Genomic DNA, 12,545 nt, shown 5'->3' with positions numbered 1-12,545 from the left:
TTTTTTTACGAGATGAGTTGTAGCTGCATTGCATAAATGTTTCAAAGGGATTTGTGGTGGAAATTTAACACGCCAAAGTCTATTTACATTGCGGTATCATTTATGTTATAAATTAGTCTGTAGAGGAAATTTTTCTCCACAGCTCCCCCCATATTTTTTTGCTTTTTACTTTGCTTGATTTGACTTTTATTTGTCCTCATTTGAACATCAGGAGTAAAGATGTACAGAACTACAAGGTCCCCAATGATGCAGCCGCTGGTCAACTCAGGAATGGGCATGGCTCCTTTCTTCAAGGTAAACACACATTCATTTGAGCACATATTATAGGATGCTGCTCAATACTGGAAGATAAAGGAGGATAAACTATATACAACCTTATTGCCAACTGAATTCCTTCCCCTGCTCCTCCCTCAGGTGACCGTGTTCGAGCAGGAGCATTTCCAGGGCAAGTGCCTGGAGTTCACCTCCGAGTGCTGCAACGTTCAGGATTGCGGACTGGACAACATCCGCTCCATCAGGGTGGAGAGTGGAGCGTAAGTGTCTTAAACCTTTCCTCTGGTAAAAACAAGACAGGAATGAGTCTCTGACTGTTAATGATATACACGGATGTGGTGAATCAAGGAGAACAATTATCTCCTTTGTTTCCCCTCAATACATCCATCCCAAACAAGAAGGAAATACAATTTGGGAAGCTTTAAGCACCGACACAATGTAATTGTTGACTGTGCAAAGGGAGCTACATGCCGTTGTACTGTTGCTCTTAAGCCTAGTAGAAAATTGGATCTGATAATAAACGTCCTCAGATGGACATGCAGTAAAGTGATGTATTCTCCGTCTCTCTCAAAAGCTGGGTGGGCTTCGAGCACCATGACTTCCAGGGCCAGCAGTTCATCCTGGAGAGAGGAGAGTACCCCCACTGGGACGCTTACAGTGGCTCCCTCTCCTACCACGTGGAGCGCCTCATGTCTCTGCGCCCCATCTACTGCGCCGTGAGTACATCCCGTCTCCCAGTGCTCAGGTGGCGATGAACAAATACCTCAGGGGTCCAAAATCCAACGCGTGCTTTCTTCCCCGCAGTCCCACCAGAGCAGCCGCATGGTCATCTTTGAGAAGGAGAACTTCATGGGCCGCAGTGTGGAGCTCTGTGATGACTACCCCTCTCTGCAGGCCATGGGCTGGATGATGCCTGAAGTTGGCTCCATGCACGTGCAGTGCGGCGCGTAAGTTACTTTGAATGCGAATATCATTTTAAAATCAAGCTTAGTTTTTGTTACATCAATAATATCGCGACAAATCAACCGGTTCCCACTAACCTTTGTTTCCTTCTCCTGCAGCTTTGTGTGCTACCAGCACCCTGGATACAGGGGCCAGCAGTACATCATGGAGTGTGAGAGGCACAGCGGAGACTACCAGCACTGGAGGAACTGGGGGTCCCACTGTCAGACCCCCCAGATCCAGTCCATCAGGCGCATCCAGCACTGAGAGGGAGATAGGCTGAGACCGCAGCTCCCTTCACCCATAACCCCTTCCTCTATTTCCTTCTTCCTCTCTTCAACCCTTTCCTTCCTCTTGATTTGAGTCGCCTCAGCCGCTCCACCACCACTACTGATTTACAGCCGCTGCCAGAGTGTGATAAGAGACAATATCGCACGGTTAAAGCACAGGGAAACAGACGCTCCAATCACACGCATGCCGACATAACCGACGCTCACACACACACACAGCGTCTTTTTATTTGGTTTAGAGGTTTCCACACACTTGCACACAAACGCACACCTGCGCTGTACTGCTCACCTGAGCCGAGCGATGAGCAGAGCAATTCCTCAGCGAGCTGGAAGCCAGCAGACGGGAGATAAAGCTCCAACATGGCGCACAGGAAAACCTCTGCAGCAGCACTCAGTTTCCTCAGTGCAGCTCAGAAGTGTTACGATGTTGTGTGTAGGCGGTTGATCCACAGGTTGAAAACTAATAAACTAATTTTCACTTCATGTATTCTGGCTTTATTATAAGTGTATATGTAATTAATAACGTGGGCTTCCCTTCTCTTTGCGGCATGAAACACCACCTGCAGGCTTCAGAGGGGCTCGTCTCTTCAGAGAACAGCGGCTGTGCTTGAAATGGGTTTAATTGTGGAATATTGAGGGAAAACATATTTAAAAAAAAACGTAAAGTATTTTGCAGGTGTAGTTTGATAAATTTCTATTGATGTTTTTGTCCAATAACAACAAAACAAACTTGGTACAGCCGCCTAATAACTTGGGGTTACTTTAAAAAGGTACCCACCAAACTGATTTAATGTGCTAAATTAGGCAGGTAAGGACAAATGGGGGGAAAAGGATAAGGGAGAAAATAAGTTACTTTACATTGTTATTCATCTCAAAGATGAATAGTATTTTTTAAAGCGGAATCAAGTGCAACTTCAGAACAAACGTGAAACAGACCAAAACAAAATGACAAAACATTTAGCAATTACAATTATCGCAGTTGAAGCTCCAGCAACCATCAAGTTGGAGTTTACATTCATGTCTGTCACTTCATCATTTTATTCTATTAGACATTTGAGGGAAATTGTCATAATTTGCATATGAATTCTTTAATCATGGCTAAAAACACATTTTGTTAGGTCTCAGTGACCTTTGACCAACAAGATCGAATCAGCTTATGAGTTTGACAAAAAAAAATCCCTTCAGGCTTTCATGAGATATTAATGAGAAGGGGACGAACATACAAAGCAACAAAAAATTATGCCTCTGACCCCGGTTCATAAACATGCTGCCAATAGATAAAACACAAACAAGTCCAATACAACGCAGCAGAAAGTTCCTGGGGGACACTACTGACAAATACGTCGACCTAATGTGAGCCGACGATGTGTATTTTAGTTGTAACACCGACCGTGTGATTCCAGTATTATTGGTTATATTGTATAATACATTTTTATGTGGGTATTTTTAATTCCTTGTACTTCATAAAATAAAATCCACACCCTGATAATGAGCCTAATTTTCAGTGACGTGCATGTGGAGCCACAGAGCAGCGCTGCTGCAGGAAGTAGGAAGGATTTCTTTATTGAGGAAATCAGTCCCAGACTCAGAAGTGCCACAAGGAACACCAACAAGCGTCAACATCAATAACCTGAGAACAACAAGAAAGACATGTTTTCCTGGAACATTTACAAACTGTAGCAGAACAGAGGATGACATTATTAATCATATTTACGCGTAAAACAGTCGTAGTTGTTTTTTACATCAACATACTAATAAAACGCGACGTTGCACAAACCTGATATTTCTTTGTTTTTGTTTTCAACCAACTTTTCTGAACAAATCTGCTGAAAAATCACAAATTACGCAATTTTGAAATTCTTTACATAAAAACAATGGCTAAATATCGTTAAAGTACACACAAATTAACGCTCCCTGTCAATGACAGTTTGTCAATGATTGTCGGTCTACTTAACTCAAGAGCTGAAACTCAATAGCTGCATATAAACTACACAGTTATGTTAGCTCGTTGCTGTCTAAACTCTTTATGCATTATGATGCACGTCTTATCTTTTCTGTCTTTCAAGATAATAAACATGTGGCTCACACCACTTCTTTTCTTAAACATTGGTGGAATAGGAAAACAGAAATCCCTCATGTGATCGTCAGTGTCTGCACATGCAGGTGAACACAATCAGAACATTTATGTCTTGATCTCCATCAATCTATCTCTCAACCTGGCCTTTAACTCACAGCTAAATGAAACAAACGCTTTCTGGGAAATAAAAACAACAAACTGAAGATGAGTAGAAACAAAAACTGGATGTCACAGATGTGACTGTCAGAGCACCTTTGTCTTGTATTGTCTGTTAGTAGCGTAGACCGATGATGAAGCGCAGTCTGTCTTTTCTCCAACAACATCAATGTCCTCCTCTCCTTCCTCTTCTGAAAACTCTGTCCAGCTGATGATCACCGGCTCGGGGACGGGACTGACACCGCCAATCACATCAATGTCCTCGTCTTTGTCCTCTTCCCAGCGTCCTGTCAACCACACACAGATCTCTTTTTCTGAACACGAAGAAGGTGAAACAGAAGACGTCCCTACCACTAAACTTGACAGAGTGTGCTCTCTTCTGCTCGGGCGGCGGTCGTCTTCAGGGTCTCCGTCCACGTCGATTGTCTCCGTCTCCTCATCCATCAAACTGTCCTCAGTTTCACTCCACATCGTTTTCTTCTCTCCGTCTTCTATTTGTAAACAATCTCTTACGCTGGTTAGCGAAACATCCATTATCTCTCTGGTTGCTGGTTCGGAGATGGGGTCTGTAGGTCGAGAGCTTGGGGCGAATGTTGCAGCCATCGGACGGGCCGTTTGCTCAAAGCAAATCCTCTTGGCTTCATCACTCGTCACCTCTTCTGACTCGGCTCTCCTCTTCCCTCCCCTCTTTGGAGCTCCCTCTGCTTCTTCCTGTGGCTTGACAGCATATTCTTCTTCATGTCTCTCTTGATTTGTCTCTCGTTGTTCATCCGTGCCACAGGGCTCCACTGGCTGCGGCTGCATTGGTGGCGCTGAATTCTCAGCATGAGATAAACTGAGAACTTGTACATTTTTATTGGGCTCGTCTCGACAGCAATTTGGTCGGCTTTCTGCAAGTGGCCGTTCAATCTGAAGTGGCTCCTTGAGAAAGGGCAAACTGTCCTGTGAAACAAATGAACTGTAATAAAATATCCAGACAAATACAAAAAAAGAAACACCAAAGGCTTACAGCAATTCTACCAGCTCTGCAAGGAGCTAAATGCTAAAGGCATCATGCTGCCGTGCCACAATGAAAATTCTACCATGCTGATGTGAAGCAGGAATAATGTTTACCACGTTCAGCATAGAATGTCATTAATTAAATTATTGGACAAAGGAAAGTTTTGACCAGATGACGCTATTAAATGTCAAAGGATCACAAAAGTTAGCAGGCTTCATCATCTGGGGTACATGAATTTCTGGACAAAATTTCACGCCGTACAGCCTCGCTACTAGAGTGGCTAAAAACAACAAGTTAAAAACACGGTGCCTCTTTCTTTAAAAGACAGATGTTTGGAAGACACACATGCTTACAAGCTCACCGTGATATGTGCGTCCATAACCCTATTCCTGATTGTGTATGTCTTTGTCTTTGCAGCACTCTGAAAAATATAAACACACAGACAAACCATCCTCATTCTGTGGCTGTTAATATCCAATTTAACCCTGGTATTAATAGCAGTAGATAGATGGTGACAGCAGACATCATCATAGAAAAGTTTGTCACCTTGGCTTCCAGACAGCTGCCTTTCTGCAGTGTAACTTCAGGTGGCCACTGGCCACACCTCTCCAGCTGTACCACAGGCCTCTGCTGCAGCTGCTTGTCTCTTTGGTCATCATGAACATCTTTGGTCTTTGGCTTCCTCACCCTCACCCTCTTTTTCCCCAGTGAGAACAGATACTCATTTTTTCTTCTCCTTTTCCGTTGTTTGGTTGGTGCTTCCCCAGTATTTGTGGAGGGAGTGGCGCAGGGAGCAGAAGTCTTGCGGGGCTGAGAACATCTCGGCAGCTTTTCAGCCTCATCACTCTGTTGCAGTTCAGTTATTCGAGAGCGTCCGTTGGTCTTGTTTTTTCTGTATTTGCGGAGGCCAGTGTAAGGCCGGCTCGCCTCTGTTTCGCTCTGACCGCCCACCTCCGCCTCTTCCCTCGCAGTACATCTGTCACCAGGCTGCTCAAAGGACTGGAGGAAGTGGTCCAGCATCTCATTAATCTCACCTTGCCGCTGCAGAACGGGCATCTCACTGTTGAAGCTGACATCCTCTCCTCTTGCTTTAGCAATGACCTCTGTGGACCCATGAAAACCTGGACTTGCTTCACGGAAGCCAGTGGTGCGGTTGCATTGTTTGTTTTGGACTAAAGAATCGCCACAAGAGGAGTAACTGCTGCCATCTGTTGGAAGAGGAGGCTGAGAATGTGGAGCACTGCTGTTTGGTAAAATGTCGAGGCCCATCATCACTTCCTCCAGTAGACGATCAAAGTGTTCGGGCTGTTGCTCGTGAGCCGCAGGAGCCGGAGGAGGGAAAGAAAAGGAAACGGAGGCTGTTGGTTTGGCCTTCGCCCTCCGAGTCCTGTCAACAGGAAGACCATCCTGTAACCGTGGAGAAAAAGTATTAATTACAACACAACGTGCAGCTGGACAAGGAATACAAAATGTGTAATACAGCAGTCTTAGTTTTCTACAGAGAGTATACACTAAGTTTAGAATCTCAATCAAATCCCTGTTATTATCCTCTTTGAGCTCAGTGATTGTTGCTGCTCATCTTGAACCGTATCTTTTCTAAGCAATGGATCGGCTGCAGAGGCACCAACTTCTCAAAGTGTGCACCTAATAGATCAGACATGGAGTGTCCTGATATACAAGTATTAAAACCGTGATATTCAAAAATGTTAATTTGTTAATAACACACATGATAATATTGTGTAATTTATATATACGCGAAAATCGTCATTATTACAAATACACAACTTCCACGTTGTTTACCTTTAAGTACAACAAAGTTGTGGTACTTTTTTTTAATCAATAGCATTACAGATATTCATACTATCCCAGGCCTGGATGATACCTCCACTCTTGTTTCTAAATAAAATTAAAAAAATTAAAAAGGTATTTGAGACTGGTGAGTTTGTAGATTTTAACCATATTTTGATATTTAGTTAATGTTGTTTAGTATCACGTTTTGATTATGTTACAAATAGGACAGTGTTTAGTCAACTCTCACCTGGTTAAACTGCTGCGCTGCATTCTTCCTGTGCTGCGTGTTACCTCCTCCTCCCTCACTGTCGGGCAGTACGTCTCCACTCGGGCTGAACTCGCACACTTTGCCGCGCCCTCTTCTCCTCCGAGTGCTCTTGGTCGATTTCAGAAGCTCCCTGGTCTTCAGGTACAGCTTCCTGCCAACAGCTCCTCCCCCCTGGCCCGCTCTGGTCGGCCCCCACCTCTGCAGGAACAACTTTTGCAGCTTGCTCACCCCCACCTCCTGAACAGCCACCGTCTGCGTTAACCCTCGTCTCCCTCTACCTCCTCTTATTGCTTGTGGTCTCCTGGCTCTTCTTTCACCTGTCGCAGCTCTCCTAGCACCTCCCACTGCTGCGCCCCGCCTCCTCCTCGCTCGCCCTCTACCAAAATCATCCTCCTTATCCGGGTTCAGGAAGTAGCTGATGTATCCTGGGATGTTGCCTTGAAACTGCTCTAACCGCTCGTCTCCCCATTCTTCAACTGCTGTGACATCCCCGGTTTCTCCTTGAGGGCCAGCCCACCAGCTCTGTAGGTCAGCAGGACCTGGGGTCACATGGGTGGAAAAAGGAAGTAGGGGTGGGGGAACAAAGGTGTGCAGCGGTGCCACAACAGTGTGTCCAGCTGCTGTGGATTCTTGTATGGAGTCAGCGAGAGCAGGTGAAGGTTGGCGTATTTGGTTTACATCTGGTGGGTAGACGAGGGATATGGGTATGTAGGAAATTTGAGGGGGAGCAGTATGGGAGTCGGTCTGTCCTAAACCCTGAAGAGCGGTTATATCGATGGTCTCAAAAGAGGCTGCTGGTTGAGGAGGACCTGCATTTACTTGCAGCTGTTCTGTCTGAGTCCATGTGCCTTTTTTACCATCTGACAGCGTCTCTTTCCACAGGAAGGTGCTCTCATCTGTCATTTCTCTCCTCCACCTGCCCAGGCTCCCTTCCTTCTCCTGAGCCCTCAGTGGCTCAGTCTGCACTCCTACCTCCTTTCTGCCCTCACGGTCTCTTTTTGTGACCTCCACCAGCCCGTGGATGCCCAGCTTGGCTGCAGCAGAAATAGCCTCTCGCTTCTCCTTCTCCCCCTCCCCCGCCATCTCTCCACAGTACAGCAGCCTGACCATTTGGAGCAGGCTGCAGGCGCCGAGAGCCCGAAACTCCAAGAGACGGCTCTGTCCTGCAGGCGGCGGCGGCGCGGAGGACAGAGCAAGGGACATTTGAGGGCTGATAGCTGAGAGAATACAACTGTGTGCTGGCACAGAGACACCTGGAGGAGAGGAAAGAGGTCAGTAATGATGACGCTTCCACAGTTACATGAAACAAGAACAACCTACGACAAAGAGTGCTGATGATGATCTCAAGGCGACAATGCGATGTAAATGAGATGTGGAGGTTTTTGCGAGTGTTCATACCCTCCGTCTTGAGCAGAGTGTCGCAGAACTGGCTGCACTGCTGCTGTCTCTGCAGCTCTGCGAGAAGGAGGGCTTCAAACCCCGGTTTTTGGTAGCACCACATCTTCCCACTAACTTCAGAGGAGGAGCAATGTGAGGATGAATTAATAAAGATGATGAAAGTTTGTATTAGTTGCAAATGTCTTTCCACATGACCGATTGTATTTTGTGTTGTTGTTGCCCAAAACAATAAAAAACACGTGTGTTAATGACCGCACATGCAACCCATCAAAATATATGCTCAAAAATCTTTTATCAACATTGGCACGAGTGTAACATTTCTGATTCTTGCTTCAACGGGCTCATGTAAAGAAAACAAAGAAAGGGCCTGAATAAGAGATGAAATACGGTTTCATACACTTCTTTATGATAGTACCCTTATGTGAAGAACAGGTTGGACCTAAAATAAATAGTATTAAACACCAAATTTCCCCTTGGGGATTAATAAAGTATATATTCATTCATTCATCCGTCCATCTGTATATAAAATAGTGACCGCTTTACACTCAGCATATTTCTAACTCTTGAGATTGGTACTCGTTTTTTCTTTGTATTCATACCATTAACAAAATGTATAAAGTTAGTACTGTAGCTATATGTTGATAGCCATTGGTTTATGGCCTACATTCGTATCTTGGAAGAGAACCGTGTAACTTCATTTAGTACATTGACATTAGATATCAGCAGCATTAGCTTATTTCTGAACCCTATTGTTGGGAGCATTTAGCTCCATCCACATATTACATATGTCTTTCTTCCACGACAGTAGATTAATATCGTAGTTCTCTACAAAGGTTTCACGTTAAATCAAGAACTCGTGCGTTAATGTGCATGATATGTTAGCGGTCAGCTAGCTGCACAACACTACCACCCGGAGCCGGGAGGAGGAAACTAGTCACAGCAGATCACCCGTTAGTTAACATGCACGAACATTTACATAATTGACTCGAACTAAACTCAGTACAACTTGAGACGTTTAAACTATTTTCGCCTGGCTGTGACTGTTACATAAACGCGGGCAGGTTCACTCACCGTTCACTCACAGGTTCACTCAATGCGCCCGACGTCAAATACATAATATTAGGTTGTGTTAAAAGTTATGCATATTCAAGTGAGATTGACAGACAGTATATTGTTTGTTTTCAGTTGTTTTCTCCTGTCCGTTTTTTGGGGGAGGTCATCCGCAGGTCAGCGTGGTCATCAAGCAGAAACGACTGTCGGGCATCGCTCCGCCACCAGGGGGCGGGGCTGTCACCGCACGACCAACGGTCATGTACAGCAGTCAAAGAGTAAAGACGCAACATTAAACACGAGAGTTATCTTCTGCTACTTTCCCTTTCGCCTGAAAATATTAACATCCGTCCCTTTTTAGTGACCAGTGGTGGAAACTAGAAACTCACTCTACTGTACTTTGAGGTACTTGTATAGTTCTTGATCATTTCCATTTCATGTTACTTTACACTTCGACTACACTACAAGTTAGTGGCAAATATTGCACCTACTTTAAAGCTTTAGTCACATTACAAATGTATGTTATTAACACAAATAACAACCCAATAAATTATGATCAATTACTACATATTAAGCTAACCAGTAGTACAAAACAATAAGTAAGGTAAATTAGGCCCATCTTATCCTTCAGCAACATTAAAGTGATGTACACACTAATTGGAGCATTCTGGATAATGGTAGTGGCTTTTACTTGTGCTACTTTAACTATATTTTGATAGTAATATTTTATACTTAAGATTTAAAATGCATAACTTTTACTAAAGCTTATGTATACACTGTAGTATACTTTAACTTTGGTATAATATCTGAATACTTAATCCTCCACTCCATATATATAAATATATATAACTGCCTTTATTATCTTATATTAGTTTTTTGTTAGCAAGGTGATCTTCATGGTCATTTTGAAGGCTTAGGTTGTATTGCTTTTTAAAAAGGACAGAGCGTAACCTTCAAAGTAACCATAAAGTAAAACTATCACCTATTGAAAGGGATTGTATATGCAATTTGAATGAGAAGTATTTGTAGGATGTATTGTTGGGCTACACTGCATACATCTTGATGGATGGACTTAAAGAGAAACATTCAACATTTGATTAAATAAATAACTTTTGAAGAAATGTTTATGAAAAGGTTAAACGCAATAAACACCCTTGCTGTATACTCAGTATTTGACATACTTTGTCTGTTGTGTCATACGGTGGCTAAAGTTAGTATATATTGCAGTGCAACTGGGACTGAGGTGGTTTGTTGACATATCTTGTGGTACATTACATTTAATAGTTAACATTGACCCACAAATGTCACAAACATTTCTGGGAAAAAAATTTTTTAAATAACTTTTTTAGTTTCTATGGTGCAGTGTGGCAAAGCACTATAAATGGCACGTCGCTGTAGAAACTCTATACTGAGACAGAATAAAGATAATGTGTTAATTGTTTTCACCCAACTGGTTAAGATCCTATTTGGGGTAAACTATTTTAATGACCGACTTTGGACACTCTGCCCCCGTGAAATATGAATAAACAAATTAACACAGTTATTTTTATCCACCTATATATATTGTCTTGTAGACAGCTACCAAGCTGCCCGTTAAACCCTGCCTCTGTTTGAGCATTAGTGTAAACATTTATGATACAGTGTGAACGAGTTATATGATATGTTATGTGCCAGTATGCGACAGATGACAAATGGTTTCTACAGCCTAGTACGTCAAACAAATTCACTCTTCATAATAGCTTAGAGTAGTTTATACAGTAAGCGACAAAAATCCAGTACTACAGTAAAATGAGCCCTAAAGTCCAGCTGAAGCTTATGAGGTTTCAGCAGTCTGACAGAGTCAAATCAAGTTGGTAACGACCAAAGTTGAAGTCTGTATGAGACCACTTTCCCTCTTTGCTTGCCGAGCCATGGTGGGGCGATAGTCACAATAGCCAGAAATTTGTACAGAGAAAACTTTAACTTTATTTATTCCCTTGATTTCTCCAGCACAGACTGCTAAACCTCACATTAGCGGCAGGAGAATAGTGTTAACTCACATCCACTGCTACAGACTGTACGTCCCAGACGGCAACACGTTCTACTTCAAACATACAAAAAGATGCTACAGAAACAAAATACATGTAGAAGTTGCAGCACGGTCAAATTGAAAAGATTGTTATATGAGCAAGGCTCAGGCTTACATGTTTACAAGGAGACAAATATTGGAGGACACCGATTGCTTCAAGGTCTGAGAAGCACCTGCTGCAGCTTCACATTGCTGGAAAAATGTTTACCCAGCATTAATGGTTATGTTTCAACCAGTAACATAACTACGTCTGGATTTTAAAAAAAGGACAGATATACAAACCAATGATAAATTACTCAAAGAAAGTCAAAGTATTAGTCGGTGTGCTTTTAAGCACTGAAACCTGGTATAATCCCTGATGAGTCCTAGTTGCTCATATCCAAAGAAAAAAATTTCCTCCAGTTTATGCAATCAAACATGTTCACATTGTCTCGTTGTCTCTGTGCAGTTCAAAGAGGACTTGCTCAAAGGATGAGGTCGGGACCGGACTGAAAAACTTGGAAGGCGTTGGAGGGTCCTTCTGGTTTGGAGCAGGCCGCGGCCAGCGCTCATGGAACTTCGCAAAGAAGTGCGGGTCCTTGTAGGGCCCCCCGAAGATGATTGCCTGCATCAGGTAGACGAGGGCCACGACCATGAAGCTGATGAGGAAGAAGGGGATGAAGGGCCTGAGGTGGTGCCAGAACACCAAGACCCCGTAGCCCAGGCCGCCGAGCCCGGTCTGCTTGCCAGTGTGGGAGGTGTGGCGGGAGGAATCCGGGGCTGGCGTGCGATCGGGGGTCTCGTCATCCGAGTTTGAAGAGGGCGGACTAGGGACGCGGAGGGAATCCATCAGTCACAAGTACAGACCGAGCAGTTCCTTTGCTCTCAGACTGATCTGTTGGTACCCATTTCCCTCCACAAATCAGCTTCAGCGAGCACAAGGAGGAAAGCTTGAGGCCTCACATAATCTCCCGGTGTGGTTTCCCACAGACCCGGTGTTCCCCCGAAAGTGGACTCGCTGTAATGAAGCTGGCGCTAAATTCCAGCCAACAATAATTCCTCTCAGAGCATGCGTTACATTCCTTTTGGTCTTTTGCAGTTTTCCCCACAGATAGTATGTGCTGGAGTTAAATGTTGCTGCTCCTATTTGAGTTTGAGAGAGAAATCGAAGAACAGCAGGGGATCCCTAAATAGATATGACACCAAATGACAGCACACAGGGAGGGAGGGAGGATCTGCTGCGCTTGGTGGGC

General features: G+C 44.0%; 1 protein-coding gene across 1 annotated transcript; it reads left to right on the top strand.

The window, feature by feature from the left end:
* Window positions 1–219: 219 nt before the first annotated feature.
* On the top strand, window positions 220–1,482 carry LOC306745545 (beta-crystallin A1-like; the record flags this gene model as incomplete). The annotated part of the gene is made up of 5 exons (XM_079228354.1): window positions 220–294; window positions 415–533; window positions 848–989; window positions 1,078–1,220; window positions 1,335–1,482. The coding sequence occupies 5 exons, from the start codon at window positions 220–222 to the stop codon at window positions 1,480–1,482; spliced, it is 627 nt and encodes a 208-aa protein (XP_079084480.1).
* Between the last annotated feature and the right edge of the window lie 11,063 nt (window positions 1,483–12,545).

The sequence above is a fragment of the Taurulus bubalis genome (assembly GCF_910589615.1).
Source record: "Taurulus bubalis genome assembly, chromosome: 13".
Lineage (NCBI taxonomy): Eukaryota > Metazoa > Chordata > Actinopteri > Perciformes > Cottidae > Taurulus > Taurulus bubalis.
The sequence above is the reverse complement of the archived record's forward strand: the minus strand, read 5'-3'. Positions and strand labels throughout refer to the sequence as shown.